The sequence below is a fragment of the Danio aesculapii genome, chromosome 23 (assembly GCF_903798145.1).
Source record: "Danio aesculapii chromosome 23, fDanAes4.1, whole genome shotgun sequence".
In the NCBI taxonomy this organism is placed as follows: domain Eukaryota; kingdom Metazoa; phylum Chordata; class Actinopteri; order Cypriniformes; family Danionidae; genus Danio; species Danio aesculapii.
This window is the reverse complement of record NC_079457.1, coordinates 40,153,365-40,171,944: the sequence shown is the minus strand read 5'-3', so window position 1 is coordinate 40,171,944 and position 18,580 is coordinate 40,153,365. Positions and strand designations below refer to the sequence as shown.

Genomic DNA, 18,580 nt, shown 5'->3' with positions numbered 1-18,580 from the left:
AGATTAATAAAAAAAATGTTTATTGATGTAATTATTAAAAAGAATTAAAATAAATTAATAATTAATAATATTATATTATATATACAATAATATACATACACAAGAAAATATTTATTATTTCTTATTTATAAATCTGAAAGATTTACACAATAAGAAAAATGATTAGATAAATGATTATACTAATTATTAGTACTAATTTATTATTATAAATAATAAAATTAATAAAATATTATTATAATAATTATTAAAAATTTTATGATTAAGCTAGGATATAAATTATAAAGTATTAAACTACTAGTAATGCTACTAATATTATATAAATTTCTCAATATAATTATGATAATAATAATAATAATAATAATAATAATAATAATAATAATAATAATAGGTGGTTCGTTCCGCTGTGGTGACCCCGGATTAATAAAGGGACTAAGCCGAAAAGAAAATGAATGAATGAATAATAATAGTTGTTGTTATTATCCAACAAGTATGTATTATGTAACAAGTATTTTTAAGCTATTATTTTAATAATTATGTTAAACTACAATTAAATTAATTGACCATAAATGTAAAGTAAAATAATCATAATGATGATGATAATAATAACAACAACAATAATAAAAATATTATTATTTTAATTTTTTGTCTAACAAGAAATTTTTAATCTAACAAAATAAGCTATTATGATAAACTACAATTAAATTAATTTACCACGAATCTGTGATATAATCACTAGTACAATAATAATCATCATCGTCATCATCATTTATAGAGTCTTTTTCTGCCTGGCCAAAAAATTGTGTTGTTTTACATATTATCTTATTTTTAGCATCAAGAACAATTTTTGCCTTGCATGTTGTATAAGTGTGAATCTCTTGCAGGCTCTGAAAACGTATCATCAATACCACATCGACTGTCTGGCTGCAGAAGGCAAGCTCAAAGAGGCCACGAGACTAGAAGAGAAGCAGACGGGCAAATCAGCTGATCTCGGCCTCAGCCAATCAGGAGGGCAGAGGCGCAGTTCTGTCAAAAAAATGGAAAGACTGATGGAGAAGGTAAACGCGTCAGTTTGCGAGAATGAAAGCTGGTAACATCCGGAGCTCTGCTCTGTGAAGATGGGACAGGAAGAGCAAAATCTCACTTTATCTCTGTACGTGTGCTTGCTTCACAGAGGCAAGGCAAAGTACAGGAAACCCAGCTGAAGTGCACTAAAGCTCGCAACGACTACTTGCTCAACTTGGCAGCAGCTAATGCCTCCATGAATAAGTACTATCTGCAGGACATTTGCACACTGATTGATGTGAGTCTAAAACAGCACTGTCCCATTACCATCTGTCTAGACGCTCTCTAGGATGTGCTTATGTTTTTAGTTCCTTTTTCATTTGAATTGACCCCTGACCAAAAAAAAAAAACAAAAACACACAGACCATTTTATCTAATGTATTTACCGCAACTAGAATGTGTCCATTGAGAGAACACCAGAGAAAATGATACACAGCCAGTGGAAAGCATTGACTGATTTATGCTTCTCATAGTGTTTAATAGACTCTCATAGACTTTTTACACTGCATGCATGGGCGGATTTAACCAATAAGCGAGCTAAGTGGCTGCTTGGGGCCCAAAGAAATCTGGGTGCCCCCAATAAATGCCCAGAGGAATCAATTATACCTATAAATTATATATAACACCATTTTCTATCATATTTTGTATGGGGAGGGTCTAACAAATACATTCATTCATTCATTCATTTTCTTTTCGTGTTAGCCCCTTTATTAATCTGGGGTTGCCACAGCGGAATGAACCACCAACTATTCCAGCATATGTTTTGCACAGTGAATGCCCTTCCATCTGCAACCCAGTAATGGAAAACACCCATACACACTCTCACTCATACACTATGGCCAATTTAGTTTATTTAATTCATCTATAGTGCATGTCTTTGGACTGAGGGGGAAACCGGAGATCCTGGAGGAAACCCACGCGAACACGGGGAGAACATGCAAACTCTACAAAGAACAAAGAAAAAAACTTGCCCGGGACATGAATCAGTGACCTTCTTGCTGTGAGGCGACAGTGCTAGCCACTGAGCCACCTTGTCACTCCTAATTCAAGATATGAAAGCTAAAAAAAGTCTATAGGAGTTTTTGTTTTTTATATTTGTAAGATATGATATAAGTTATATCACAACCAAGAGCATTATGTTATTAGCTAGGGGTGGGAATAATATCGGTTTCCCCTCGATATTATCTTATTATATTGCAATATATTACCTTTTTCCAGCTTTGAATTATGTGACCAAAGGAATACTTTGGCAACATCTGTTTCAAAGTTTGAGTGTATTGGAATTTGCTGAGACTTATTTCAGCTAAGTTCATGTACAGGTGTAACAAAACTGAATATTGAGTAGAGGGCGGGGTTTTCTTTTTGCGCAGCATTCCCTCAAATGACACTGATGAGGATTAAAGACAATAACGTGACCCTCCAAATGAAGTGTGTAGCAGTTGTAGTCACTGAATGACTTGCTGTTATTGTTTTGTTTACAAGATTCATTTATTCATTCATTCATTTTCCTTTGGGGTTTCCACATGAAGTTGGTGGAATTGCAGAATGAACCGCCAACTATTCCAACATATGTTTTACGCATCGGATGCCCTTCGAGCCGCAACCTAGGACCAGTAAACACCCATACACTATGGCCAATTTAGTCTGTGTAATTCACTTATACCGCAGGTTTTTGGACTGTGAGGGAAAACGAAGCACTTAAAGGAAACCCACACGAACACGGGGAGAACATGCAAACTCCACACAAAAAATTACAACTGACCCAGCCTGGGCTCGAGCCAGCGACCTTCTTGTTATGAGGCGACAGTGCTAACCACTGAGCCACCATGTGGCCCATGTTTACAAGATTATAATGTTAAATAAATAAATGAATAGGTTGCGGTAGCAGTAGCGAGGGATGAGATATTTGCACCGTCCCTGATAATATTTCTTTTTTGTGTGACATTCAGTATGTCAGGCGTGTTCAGAATATAGCTAAATCAAATGCTGCTGTAGTACTAGTTAGTTCAAAATTGATTCAGTTCAGTTCAATATGAATGTCACAAATGAAGGATGATTCATCGAAGGGCAGCTTTACTCCACTTCAAAGAGAAATACATGCCTTTACAAGAACTTCTTGACTAAATTCACTTTAATGAAGGAAAGGTTAAGGAGAAGAGCGGACTCATGCTCACATACAGGTAAACCCATTTAGTACCTTTAAAAAGAATTCACTAAGTTTGTCCCAAGGGCCATTAAATAATATCTCCCTTTTGTCATTTTATACATTTCATAATATATGCACTTCTGCTTCTTGACTGGTATTGTGTATCTTCTGTGGCATTGATATCTTCATTTCTCAGAAGCGTTTGTATTTTCCGTTGCCCTGAGGCTGGTTGTAGAAACGTCACGTCAAGAAGATCATCACAGCAGGTTCAGTCAGCGAGTGTGAATCGCTCAAACAATGACTGTGTTTTCCTCTTTTTCTCTTTGTCTTTCTGTCTGGCTGATGTCGAACGCAGTGCACAGATCTGGGGTACCACCTGTCTGTGACGCGGGTTATACGCGGATACCTCTCCAACAAAAACCGTATCGTCCAGAATATGAAGAATGGCCTTCAGCAGCTGGACACAGCGGTGACTGGACTCAACCAGGGTCAGGATAGAGACTCTCTGCTGCAGGCCCACAATACTGCTTTCTGCCTGCCCTTCCGCTTCCAGTACCAGCCCCATGAAGGAGATCAGGTAATGGACCAGAAGGAGTGCATGATTGTAGTAGGCCTTGAATGAAGGAAATCCTTGAAATATGTTCTTACTGATGCAATGCGCATAATTTAAATATAATAGATAACTAATGTTTTCAAAGTTTCAATAAATATTATGTTTTATATTTACAAGCATTCAGGCTAGGGTTAGGGGCCGATCACACCGAATGCGTTTTTTGCGCCGAGAGGCACCTTTTTTGCATGATTTACAAACGTTTTGCGCGCTGCTTATATGCTCTGCGCTCCTTGTATTTTAATCGCCTGCTCTGCCTTACGTTTTTGCCGTTGCGCACTGTGCGCTCGCGGTTAAAAACATAGATATTTACATTAGATGTCGCCTACCCTGTTGTTATCTATTGGACTGAATGCGTCCGTAGAGCCGCCATTTTCGTACAGGGTAGTGCTCCATTGAAATGAATGCAAGACCAAGGTGCAGTGGAGGACTGTGGCCATCCAGAGCCAGAGATGTACACCAATATGCATATATCTATGATCAGGACTTTTCCCGGTGGTCAGTATGCAAATATTTTTTAACTTACAAAAGTTATAATTTTCCATCACTTTTCTATATTGATTGATAAGTGACCGCACAGACATTTCTGATAAAGAACGAGTGTTTGTGTGCATGGAAATGTACTATCCACCCTCCTTGTTAAATTTGATCTAATCCGCGTCTTGAAACAGAGTAACACACCCCTTCTCCTGCTTTCACTTCTCATTCTAACGGCGGTAGCGATTCGTTTGTGAATGAATCTCCATTATGAATGACTCGTTCACTTAGCCGACAACAATATGAATAAAATGTTTCTAGCACCGCAGCATCTCGTTGTCATATTTCATTTACATTGTTTGCTGATTGTATTCAACAAAGCTAGCATAAGCTGAGTATTTAGTGCGAGTTGGAGCTACTTATGGTGAAGCCTTATGGTGAATGCAGTAACTGTATTATCATCAATAATGCTACTTGTTACACAAAAGTTCATAACATACAAAAACGAAATATTACCTATGAAATGTTCAGCTGTTATGCTTTTTCTGGTTAAGACACCCGTACACAGCGCTAAAGCCAGCATCTTAACGTTGGCACACTATCTTGACTAGTGCGGTTAAATGACCTTTGTCCTGGAAGCACTGTACAAATGTGGCAGGGTCTGTATGTGATATCTAGTGTGTATGTCTATGAGTTGAAAAAAAGTCAACTTTGAGCAGAAAAAGCGCATTACGTCAGTCGCATCTGTTTCAATCTCCAACCAAATGAAAGCAGAGGCGGGGTTTCCATTGAGGTGATTGCAGTGTTTGTGTTGTCAAGACGACTACGGAGATTTTTGAAGATGGAAGAGAGACTTGTGGCTGCTGTTTTGAGTTATTCGGAGCTGTATGAATCACAAATCTTGAATATCACAATGTTATTAAGTATTAAAATGATACGAATATCAACAATAACACTTGCACACAATACACAACTGATTCACTCATTGCCTAGCAACATAAAAACAACATTGCCTAGCAACATTGCGGTGCACCTCGCGTTTTTTGGAATGTAAAAGCGCATTCGGTGTGATCGGCCTCTAAGTCATGAATTTATGAATTTAAAGCAAAATTACTGAAAAACTATTTAAAATAAATTTGGTACTTTCAAAATTTCTATTTCAAAATACTTTTTTATTCCTTTAATTTCTATACCATTATTATTTTTGTAAAGGATAATCAACGGTTTGCCATGCCCTAAAATCCTTTAACGCATGACAAGCTGTTGATTATCCCACTTATTCCATAGTCAATCTCCAAGTTATAGATGAGTTAAAACTAGTTTTGATCTTTGCAGCACAACAAATGACATGGGCATATCTAATAGACTGATTTCACACGACCGCCATTTTTAAAAGCGAAATCGAGGCTGCGGTGGGAAGAAACCCGGAAGTATCATTGGAAGTTACATTGAAACGTTGTGTACTTGGCTGTATATCTTATCAGCGAAGAGAAAGTGACACAAATTTATCATTTCACCACCTTCCATGTGACCCGAAGGTCCGTTCTGTATAAATGATGAAAATAAAAAGGCATATCAGAGCTCATTTTCAGCTAAGTTAAGGGAAATGGCACTAGTTGGCTAACATTTTCTTTCCCAAACACACATTTTAGACACCTTTTATCAAACTCGAGTTAATGAACTGATTCTTTCACTATATTAGACTTGTCACGATACTGAATTAAAAGAAAAACTGTCAATTTCCCGCTAACATTTAAAGCACTGTTGATGGCTTTCTTAAAACAGCGCTGATTTGCCATTTTGTTCACGTGCTCAACAGAAATGCTTGTGATTGGCCGAGAAGGTCATCACAAACACAGACGAGCGATCTGCTTGATGACTCTACTGGTCTTCACGGCTGCTTCGCACCCCAGTCTCCATGTATCTGTGTTTGCACTGGGTCAAGAGTGGTAAACGGAGTGCAAACACAGATACACTGAAGAGTGAAGTGAAGATCATTCGAGTCATCCGCGCTCAGCGGCGTTTCAATGTTAGTGGGAAATAGACGGTTTTAAAACTTCAGTACCAGGACAACACTATTACAGACAACACGAGGGTGTGCTACAGAGGACTGCAGTGTTTTATCACTCACCGGGTTACATACTGTAGGCTGAAGCAGGAAGCATCCCCACGGTGTTTAACTGGTGCTATGAACTAAAGCCTAGGAGGACACTTGAGCGTATTACTCTTACAGAGATTGTGATGTTGTTTGATGCCAAATTGCTTTTTAATTGTTTAAATTAAACTTACTGAATGATATTAAAGTGATGTTTACACCATTTCTGCATTTTGAAATCTCGGTAACAGCTGGAGGTTTGTAGTCCACAGCATGTTAGTGCAATTTTTACAGTGCTGGCCCTATACTTCCACGTTTCTTTCCACCGTAGCCTCGCTTTAGATCTTTAAAATGGCGGCCGCGTGAAATAAGCGTATAGCTCATAGTAACACGTGTTAGCTACCTCCTCACAAATATTTTTGGAAGCATATCTGTGAGTTGGAAAATCCCCTGATGAAGGGAATGTCAGTGTCCTCAAGATCACACACATAAATGAGTTACTACTACTAATGTTTGCATTTATATCTAGCTGTGATCAAAACTGGCTGGAAGACATAGACTGCTTACAATGATATACACTGTATGAGCTTTCACTGGTTTCTAGTAGGTCAGAAAAATATATCATTTAAGCATCAATATTGCAATGTGTGTATCAGCAAAAATAGAGTTGCATTGCAAAATAAGTACATTAAAGAGTAAAATTTTACGTTTTTTTTTTTAATACAATGGTGACCATGTTATTTTATTTTATTTCATTGTACATTGTTCATTGTACACTCCCCCCAAAACCATAAATCACTGTTTATTTAACTTCTATTATCGCTCTCTAGTATTTATGCTTGTAATTTATTATATTTCATGCCGATCCACTGCATAGATAAGATTTAGTTATCCCAGTTGATCTAAATGAATGAAATCTTCCCAAATAGAGCTCTTCATATTATCTGGTGATATTATTTTCATATTGCCATATACTCTACATACAGCAACAAAATATCGCAATGTCAGATTTTTTTTCAATATTGTGCAGCCCTAGTTTCAATCTGAAGAAAGATGAAAGATGTCTGATTAGCTAATCAATCCGTATTCTGTTGAATATCAGTACATTGAGCACACTGTGCTAAAATCAAACAATTTTTGTAAAGTTTTATTTTATTTTGTGTAGTAGTTCAATTTAATATTTCCTTACTGATTTCATTATTTTATTAAAATGTAGTTGCATTTTATTTAAATTTCATTTATTTTTAATTTTTCATTTTAGTCATCTAATAACTTAGTAACTGAAGTAAATGTTTCCATTAAGTATGACCATTGATTGACAAATTCATCAAAATCCAATTCTTCCTCAATCAAATCTTATTATTGTTATTATTATTATTATTATTATTATTATTATTATTATTATTATTATTATTATTATTATTATTATTATTATTATCATATTACTCTGATTTCTGAAGTGTCATATGACATTGAAGACTATTGCTACAAATTGACAAAAAGCTTTAAATCACAGGAGGAAATGGCTTGCGATCTTATGTTACAAAAGAAAACACTTCTGTGTGTATGTCCTCAACCTGTGTGTGTGTGTGTGCGTGTGCGGTGTGTGCCAGGTGTGTGAGGTGAGCGCTGAAGGCCAGGTGAGATATGAGCTCGACACCAGATTCCAGCAGCTGCAGTCCAGACTGGCATCTGTTACCCTCGAAACTGATGAGGTAAACCTGTGCCCCTAACACTATTATCTCAATTTATGGAATGGATGTTTGTGGCAAACACAAATCCCATCCCTGTGAACTTCCTTCAGGTCAGCAAGACCCTTAAAACAACCCACTCAAACCTTCTGGAGAGCGTCTGTGATGACGACTGCATCCCCGCTCCAGACGCCTCCAGCACCCCATCAGTCGAGGGCACGGCGGACGGCACAGGAGCAAAGCCCAGCCTCGCCAAACGCAGAGCCAATCAGCAGGACACCGAGACTTTCTACTTCACGGTAAGGAACTGAAGCACTGTCCACCTCATTTAGCAATGTGGAAGCTAGCTGAGTTTTTTTAAACATTTGAGACATCAGTTCATTTGCTGCATTGAAGAAAAAGTCGTGTTTTCACTCAGAAATTGCAAACACATTTTTACAAGGTCTTACAAAGCAACTGTTATTATTGATATTCAAAAATATCGAATTAAATCTGAAGATTTAGTCATGTTTAATGTAAAAACTAAAAGAGTAAAATTCCAATTATGTTTCTTTATTTAACCAGGTTAAAATACATTGAGCTTGAGATCTCATTTGCAAGGTTGACCTGGCCAAGAGGTGTGCAACACATGACTTTATATATATATATATATATATATATATATATATATATATATATATATATATATATATATATATATATATATATATATATATATATATATATATATATATATATATATATATATATATACATATACATATACAGGGTTTCTGCTGGGTCTTAAAATATCTTAAATCCCAAAATCTTAATTTTTGGCCTTAAAAAGTCTTAAATTTGCTGAAATATTGTGTTGTAGGTCTTATATATTTTTTTAAACAAGTTTTAATTTTCCTTTTTGTATAGCTACCCATTCTGAAAAAAAACCCCATACAATCACCCAAACTCCATCTCAATAAAATTTGTAACTTTTTATTTAAAAAGGTAAATTTTAACATTTATCATAATGGTTTAATTATTTTCCTTACAATAACATTTATTTAGAAGTGCTCTATGTATTTACTGCTGAGAACACTGACCTGGACAGATTGTTGTGCATAGATTTAGTTTCTTATAGTTTTTAAAACGTTTACAACATTTTTTTAAAATTTTTTTATTATTAATTGATCATTGCATTATCAAATTAAATTATAATGTTTTTTTTTAATAAGGCAAATAAAAATCTCTTCCATCTGGGCCGTTTGAAAAATGATATGTTACTTGTGTTTTTTTCCCTTCTATTTTAAATGCTAATTAAATTAGTCCTTTTTACTATTGTAAATTACTTTGGATGAGCTATGGTTGTGTTAAAAGTGGGGTCTGTAGTCGGCGCCAGTGGTGTACTGGTTAGTGCATCGACACGTGCACTCCAGTGCTTACGGCGACCCGAGTTCGATTCCCGCCTCGTGGTTCTGTGCCGATCCTTCCCCTCTTTCTGCTCCCCATGCTTTCCTGTTGATACTCTACACTTTCCTATCCATTAAAGGAGAAAGCCCTGAAAAAATAATTATATAAAAAAAAAAAATTGGGGTCTGTAAATAAAGTTTGCCTTGCCTAATTTAATATTATAAAAATCACCCGTCTGCAGTATCAATCTGTATATACTGTGTGTTTTATACCAGAAATATGATGGACACTCCTTTTTATTCAGCAATACATTGATTAAAGTTGACAGTAAATATATTTATAATGTAACAAAATGTGTCTATTTCAAATAAATGCTGTTCTTTTGAACATTTTGTGAATGTTTCACAGTTTACACTAAATTAGTGAGCATCGTAACATGGATTATGGGTATATAAATAATATTTATGTACATTTCTTGACCAGAAAATCAGAATATTAGCATGATTTCTAGACCATATGACACTGAAAACAGGAGTAATAACTGCCATAAAAGGAATAAATTGCATTTAAAAATATAGAACGTATGGAAAAAATGAATACATTAAGAAATACAGCCTTAAACATACAAAACAAAAGAATCTATTCAAATGTTGAACTGTAGTATATATTTTCAAAAAACATTTAATCTTTTTGCAGTTCACTGCAGTCTTAATGATGAGCTTCTAAATATACAACTAATTCATATGAGGATATATTACTGTAAAATGGTTATATTGAAAACATACAACTTGTTTTAAATAAACTAAGCTACTTCAATACTTTAAATGGTATTGTTTATCATAAAAATGCTATAAAAATATTGACTGAACTTTTATATGGTAGCTTAATTCTTTTGTCAGTTTAATGTTCGTGGAAATCATATCGCAAAAATTAATAAGTACTCTATTGTCTGAAAATAGCATGCTCATTCATTTATTCATTCATTTGTGTTTGTGTTTTCAGAAAGTGAAGGAGCATGTAAGTGGCAGCTCTCTGATCTCGAAACTCCAAGCCAAGCATGACCTACTTAAAGAGGCCATACAGAAAGGTAAGTAACCACAACTAACCAGCACACAGCTAAGAAAAAAGAAAGACTAAGAAAAAACACGCATGTGTGAAAGTGGTTTTGTCCTAATAAAACATTGCTTTCACCTGAAAGTAAGATATATTTTCTTCAAAGTGATCACAAGTGGATAAATTAAGGTGTAAAAGGGATTTTTCTACAATTTGATCGTGTCATTTTTCAACCATTTTCAGATGTAGTTGAAAACACATTTAAATCGACCACATACACTCATGTGGATGAATTTATTCAAACGACCTTCAAAACACACTTTTCTGCTCACTGACTTTTTCTTAAAGGGATACTTCATCCAAAACTAAATGCACTGTAAGCCCACACAGGTTCATTGAACTTAAAAAAAATATGGAAACTCGTTGCCCTAAAAACGCTAATTTAGTCTTGTCGAAAAAATGCTACTTTTTAAGTTTATTGTAACAATAACATGTCAAAAATTAGCATGAACATAGCGTTAGACACAGCTTAATCTTGCATGTAGTTTATTTGTTTAATTTTGTTTAATAAAGGAAATCAATGGACTGTTTGAGACAAAAGTATAAAATCGTGCTCACAGTGACCAGCAGACGTAGAAAATGTTTGCTGTATCCACCTCGGTTCAATGAGCCAATCACGTTTCCTTGCACGTTGTTTCTTTGACACCTGACTAGAACAAGCTCTGTTAAGTACATTCAATTCAAACATTCCAATAAAATAAAAAATATTGTGCAAATCATACCACAAAATGTTTGTTGAATCTAAATATTTTCAGTTAATACAACTTTAGGGATAACGGTGTAATATGTCCCCACACTTATTCCAAACCTGTTTGAGTTTCTTTCTACTGTCCAACACAAGAAGATATTTTGAAGAATCGGTAATCATTAACTTCCATGTATATCTTTCTTACTGTGGATGACAGTGGTTTTCAGCTTTCTTCAAAATATCTTCTTTTGTGTTAAACAGAAGAAAGAAACTCATAAAGGTTTGAAACCACTTGTGGGGGGAGTAAATAGTGTGTTAGTTTTCATTTTTGGGCGCACTAGTAAGTTTGGTTTATAGGTGAAAAAATCATACAAGTACTGATTCTAGCACAAAACCGCAGGTGCTCAGTGTTGTTTTACAGCTCTATAAGCAGAAATGGAAACTTCTGCTCTCACTATTGTTTTCTGCCGTCTCATTTTGCTTTCATATGTAAATTGCACAAGTTTTATTTCACAATATTAGACTGAAAGATCTGAAAAAGCTTATACTGTGCATACACCGTCCACAGAGAAGAGGGCTAAAGTTGTCAAAAGAGATGGATTAATGCACCAAGTATAAACAAGAAACACTGTAAAACCATTCATTCATGCATGCATTCATTTTCTTTTCGGCTTACTACCTTAATTCATCAGGGGTCACCACAGAGGAATGAACCGCCAACTTATCCAGCATATGTTTACTACTAATGTTCCATGCTGCAACCCACTACTGGGAAACATCCATTCACACACATACACTATGGCCAATTTAGTTTATTCAATTCACCTGTAATGCATCTCTTTGGACTGTGGGGGAAACTGGAGCACCCGGAGGAAACCCATGCAAACACTAGGAGAACATGAAAACTCCACACAGAAAGCCCATTAAGTTAAATGAACTTAAACCGTTAAAGGAAACCAGTTGCGACAAACCATTTAAATCTTGAAACCAAATGATTTGAGCAAAGTAAACTTGTATATATTGAATCAGATTCAGTTACATTAATTGAGTTGATATCGTCAAACATTTAGAGTAGTACCTTAAACATTTTACGTTCAGTTATCAAATCTGTATGAGTTCAGTTAAATGAATTAAGTCCAAATAACTGTATAGCTACTTAAATGGTATTAGGAAACCGATTGCAGTAAATGGTTTAAGTTGACTGAACTCAAATTAACATGTGTCTACCTCATCTACTTGTGATCCAGTTGACAAAATCTCATTTTAGTACCAGGGGCCTGTACCATGAGGTTGGATTCGCTGGCTAGCTATCTAAGTTTCAGTTTAGTTCGCACCAATTCTAGGATTTAGGTACCGTAAAGGAAACTCTGCTTTAATCACTCTTAGGCCCAATCCCAATTCTACCCCTTAGCCCTTCCCCTTACCCCTACTCCTCGTTTTGCACATTCACGTGAAGGGGTAGGGGTGTCCCAGTTCTCTTTAGCTTGAAGGCGTAGGGCTAGGGTGAAGGGCTAGACAGCTCTTGAAACTGAGATTTTTTTTTCAGGACCACACTTGAAATCAATATGACAACTTGTACTAGCTACAGTTGTTTTAATACATTCATAACAGTGTTCGTGTTATACCATCATGCTTTAAAAAAAAAAAAGGCTAAAATAAAAAAATGCTAAATTTCGATATCTATAATCCATAATAACTCCTGAATAGCAGTCCTACAACATACTTTCACGTTCTGACACTCAACGACACTTGAAAACCCTGTCAGAAAAGTTTAGTGGCTGTGAATGACCTGTTTACAGTGTAACATTAACGTTGTTTTTTGTGTGTTTACATAGATGAATATGGCCATGGTGTAAATTCACAGTACAGTTACAATCTTATTGCCACATTTTGGGGTTATGGTAACATGATATCGTTGCCTTTAGTGATTTCCTGAAAATAAATACCAAAAAAATAACGCAACTCGAATAAGTACAGCAGTCGCCATCGTCAATCTCATATGAAGTAAGAGATAGCGATGAAATATGATGATGTGTGCGGGTGTTGTAGTGGTGTCCCCTTTTTTAGGGGTAAATTTTGAAGCACTTCCCCTTCACACTCTGTTTCATGGGCCAGGGGTTAGGGGTACAAAAATAGAATTGTGATTGGGCCTTAGTCACCATAGTATCCTCTGCTGCGCAGACAACCAGGTTATGTTCTAGTTTAGTGATCACAAAGTGTGAGGGTTTTTGATGTAAGTTTAGCCAACCCTAATAGCTGCTGCCTGCCTTTCAGGAAGCTGGCAATCCACTGACAGGTGGAGGTGGGTTGAGACGATGGTAATAAAGGCCAAACTGAAGTCCACATAAAGCTTGATAATGACGAACTGAAATCATGAAATAAAGCTTAAAAAAAAGATTACCTGTGTGTTTAGATTTTTGTGTCTTTGTATACCTTGGGGGCAGATCGAACTATCACAGGTATCACAGGAGTCCTGGCACTGGCAGGGATTGTAGGTACTGGGAGTGAATAACCAACACTCTCACCACTCTCAATGCCATAGTTGAGTTGAGTCCTTTAGCAAGGCACAGATTCCCCACTGCTCCGAGTGTATGTTCATGCTGTGTGTGTGCACTCGGATGAGTTAAATGAAATGCAGAGCACAAAAATTTCTAGTATGGGTCACAATACTTGGCCACATTTCACAACCTACATATTATAAACCTATTCTAATTAACCGTCAGTTGCTCTAATAAAACAAGCTGTTCTCCTTCAACGTTTTTCAAAAATTGCTTTGTATTTTTCAGTCTTTTAATCATTGGCTGTCTCTCTACCTTCATCTGCACATGTCCATGAACTCGGGATCAAAGCCAGAGTTAACAGAGAAAGCTGATGATCACCATAATGGAACCAACAAAGCCTCATTGCACAGGATTGGTTTTGTTAATTCAGAACTAATCCTGTATTCCTGATTTTGTTTAGCCACCATTATGGTACAGGCCCCAGGTGTAAAAATGGCAAAGATGGTGTAAAATGACTTGCCACAAAAAAAGTTACCACCGTTTTAATTGTAGCATCTTTACTGAATAGCATGCTGGCAGAAAGTGATTGATGGAGTAACAGTCAACTCATTCTCCCTTTCTTTCTCTCTCTGTTTCGCAGCTGAGGCCATCGATAGTGACCCCTCCAGGTACGTCTCCCTTCCCATCTGTCTCTCTGTAGCTATATGCTGTTCACAGTCATGTGCTGACAACACTGGCCGCCATCCAGCAAACATCTGCTCTTGTTTCCTGGCCAGCGGTCTTTGCGTGCTCAGCACAATTGTAGACAGATCCATTGAGAAATGTAGCGATCGGTTTAAACACCTTGAGCAAACGTCTCAGTGCGCGATTAGATAAACAGTGTGCGCGTTGACCGTGTTTGCATGTTCTACAGTGTTGTTGTCTGTTCTGTGTGAATTACTGTGATGTTAGCATGTTTGCATGAGTTCACTGATGCCATAGTGTCACAGTGGAGTGCCGGTGTATATATTTCCCAGAATGCAGCCTGGTAGGGCAGTGCGTGTGCGGAAAGCCAGGCCCTGCTCCCAGTACAACCACAAACTCTTCTCTGGAGACATGCTCTCCTTCATTCAGGTATAGCCCCTGGGGCTGACGGTCCTGCAATGTCACAGATAGACTTCTGTAATGCTCCTGCCGTCGTCCTTTAACTCCATTCCCTCCGTGGCTTCCTTAACACTGCTGCCTCATTCTCACTGTGCTTCTGCTCTACTGTGTTGCGTTTGTGCAGTTTTGATATGGCTTTTGAGCATGGCTGTCCTTCAATAATGTCAATAATGCGTCTGGTTTAATAATGTGGGCTGATGGCTCCTGTTGTGCTATTTTATTGATGATGTTGGGGGGGGGGGGGCTGTGGTAGGTTTAAATCTATTCAGAAACAAAAAACTTTTTCATAAACATATATTCTGAAATTGTTAGTTCAAGAATCTTGTCTCTCTAAATTCCCAACTTTCTGCCACTGAAAATAATGCTTTTCTTACATAGAGTTTTTGTCTTGTTTCTAGTCCAAATATTCAAAAATTCTTAAATCAAGCCAAAAATAGAGAAAATATTGTCTTGCTTTTAGAAATAATTAGCCAGAATTAAGTGAGTTTTTCCTTAAAACAATCAAAATAACGCTGATGGAGTAAGCAAAATGAACGTGTTTTTTTTGCCTTAGGGATGCAACGATTAAATGATTTCACTATTAACCGTGCTTTAATTTGTCACGGTTAATTAATTGTAAAGGATTCTCAACACCGTTTCTGCAGGGACTAAAACTGCTGCAACCAAACAAAGTTACCCTGTAAAAAAACTGCTCTTTTAATAATGGCTATTAAATTACAGCAATTTACCGTAAAAATAACAGACATTATATTACAGAAATTTACCATAAAATATTGGCTGTTAAATTACAGAAATTTACCATAAAATATTGGCTGTTAAATTACAGAAATTTACCATAAAATAACGGCTGTTAAATTACAGAAATTTACCATAAAATATTGGCTGTTAAATTACAGAAATTTACCATAAATAACGGCTGTAAAATTACAGAAATTTACCATAAAATAACGGCTGTTAAATTACAGAAATTTACCATAAAATAACGGCTGTTAAATTACAGAAATTTACCATAAAATAATGGCTGTTAAATTACAGAAATTTACCATAAAGTAACGGCTGTTAAATTACAGAAATTTACCATAAAATAACGGCTGTTAAATTACAGAAATTTACCATAAAATAACGGCTGTTAAATTACAGAAATTTACCATAAAATAACGGCTGTTAAATTACAGAAATTTACCATAAAATAACGGCTGTTAAATTACAGAAATTTACCATAAAATAACGGCTGTTAAATTACAGAAATTTACCATAAAATAATGGCTGTTAAATTACAGAAATTTACCATAAAATAACGGCTGTTAAATTACAGAAATTTACCATAAATAACGGCTGTAAAATTACAGAAATTTACCATAAAATAACGGCTGTTAAATTACAGAAATTTACCATAAATAACAGCTGTTAAATTACAGAAATTTACCATAAAATAACGGCTGTTAAATTACAGAAATTTACCATAAAATAACGGCTGTTAAATTACAGAAATTTACCATAAAATAACGGCTGTTAAATTACAGAAATTTACCATAAAATAATGGCTGTTAAATTACAGAAATTTACCATAAAATAACGGCTGTTAAATTACAGAAATTTACCATAAAATAACGGCTGTTAAATTACAGAAATTTACCATAAAATAATGGCTGTTAAATTACAGAAAGTTACTATAAAATAACAGGTGGTAAATTACAGACATTTACAGGAAATTTAATTTTAAGGAAATTTCTGTAATTTAACATCCGTTTTTTTATAGTAAATGTCTGTAATTTAACAACCGTTATTTTACTTTTTTTTTTTTTTTTCAGCACCCCAGCTACCGGTAAAATATCGGATTTGTTTTACAGTGTAAGCCAACTGTGCGCTAGTTTGAAGTTTCAAGCTTGTAAATGGAGTCTAGTAGGCACTCACACTCCATCAACTATGGCTATTAAGTAAGGTCAAGCAGATTGAGTTTTTTCCACATGCAAATTCATTATTTCCAATGGAGGGTGCGGCTTGTGCATGCATATTAGGATCATACCTGCCAACACTCCCGTTTTTCAGACCCATTTCCCGCCCATCTCCCATATTGTTCTTTCTCCTGGAAAACTCTCGGAATTCCCCCCCCGCTCCTCAACTTCTTGGTTCAGTCCCCAAGCGCACTGAACCCAACGCACAACCATCTTCACCCCGCTCTTCAGTTCGCATGCACCTTTCCCCCACCACCACCCCTCGTTCTTCACTTCGCGCGCACCCCCAGATAAAATCTCCCAGATTTTATGATCCGAATGTTGGCAGGTATGATTAGGATTGACGCGCTCACACTTTCCAGGCACAACTAGTTGAAAGAATTCCGCGAGTCAAGAACTGGACCGATCAGCTTCATACATTGTGTGGAACATACACAGTTGTACTCTAAAGAGAAAAAAATACAAAATGAAAAATACGAAACAATTTCGTAATATAGCCGATCAAAGTGTCTTTCAGACAGAGGTTGTTTTGTTCAAATGCACCACAATATATGGTAAATCACCTCAATTCACCTGTATTCACTGAGAAACGGATAAAAACATTCATTTTCATTATGGGGTGTACTCAATTATGTACTGTATTGTATATAGCACAGTTTAGTAGTGGCTGTCTTGAGTTCACAAACCAAACTCCTCCAGACTACTGTATTTGAGGGTCAAAGCAGACGCTGTTTGTGGTCAGCCAATGAAGACCACAGAACGACGTTATGCAAATGTGTTATTATGCATCTACATACGTTACCTACGGAAATGAAACTGAAATTTTCTTACCACTCATTTCAGCAGTTTCAGATTCAGTTCTTTCTTTTGAGAGATGTTCATTTTGATCTCTGAGGCTTTGCAGACCATTTCCATTCTCAAACACCTTTGACACAATCTACATTGTAAAAGCGCTATACAAATAAAGAGGAATTGAGTTGAATAAAAGGTACATAACAGGGGCAACTTCAGTGATTAATAATGAATTTGGTGTCTTCATTTACTGTAGGTTGTAAATCTTCATGGGTATGTTAGGTAATGAGAACATGTATGGAGATAATGCGATCTCTGCATGCTTCTCTAGTAAGGTTAGAGACACTGGCACGGTTTGCATGATGGTGTGACGATTCTTATTTGAAATGACACGCTACGCTATTTCCATAAAGTGACATGGCTGCTTATTAAATCGGGTGAGACAGTTTTCTCTCCAGGCATCTGTGCAGCTTAATAATCCATGTTCTAGCCAACACAAATGTGTGCTCACCTGTGTGTGTTTGTGTGTGAGAGAGAAAGCACAGAGGCATGCATGTTTTTGTGTGCATGTGTGTTCGTGAGAGTCATAGTACTGTTTTCTGAGTACTGCAGTCATCATTATCCAAGCCTCTTGCATGACAATGCAATGCTTTGTGATGATTGTATTTAATGCAGAGTTCATTTTATGGCTTGTTAGAAAAAGTGTGTTGTGCTCCTCAAAATACTGCCGAAGGTCAGCAATAGGGACTGGTCAGATTTTCAATAGCCTTTGGTATTGCATTTTTTTTTTGTGCTCGTTTTTTTCCATTAGGGAAATAATTCCAGTCACTTGAAGCATTGTGAATGTTGCTTACTGGATAAAAAATGTTCCTAGACAAACTTTATGGTCTCTTGAGAAATCCTAGTCTGAAAGTTTGATGT

General features: G+C 36.2%; 1 protein-coding gene across 3 annotated transcripts in view; it reads left to right on the top strand.

Annotated features, from left to right (window-relative positions):
- arhgap4b (Rho GTPase activating protein 4b) overlaps positions 1–18,580 on the top strand; it is a 65,157-nt gene that overhangs the window by 21,643 nt on the left and 24,934 nt on the right. For 2 of the 3 annotated variants that reach the window (XM_056448780.1, XM_056448779.1), the window contains exons 6-13: positions 882–1,055; positions 1,172–1,300; positions 3,564–3,785; positions 8,004–8,105; positions 8,195–8,380; positions 10,470–10,554; positions 14,410–14,437; positions 14,786–14,882. In XM_056448780.1, the coding sequence (XP_056304755.1) occupies positions 882–1,055; positions 1,172–1,300; positions 3,564–3,785; positions 8,004–8,105; positions 8,195–8,380; positions 10,470–10,554; positions 14,410–14,437; positions 14,786–14,882 (1,023 nt within the window). The remainder of the gene's footprint in view (positions 1–881; positions 1,056–1,171; positions 1,301–3,563; positions 3,786–8,003; positions 8,106–8,194; positions 8,381–10,469; positions 10,555–14,409; positions 14,438–14,785; positions 14,883–18,580) is intronic. The other variant, XM_056448781.1, reaches the window with a different exon arrangement.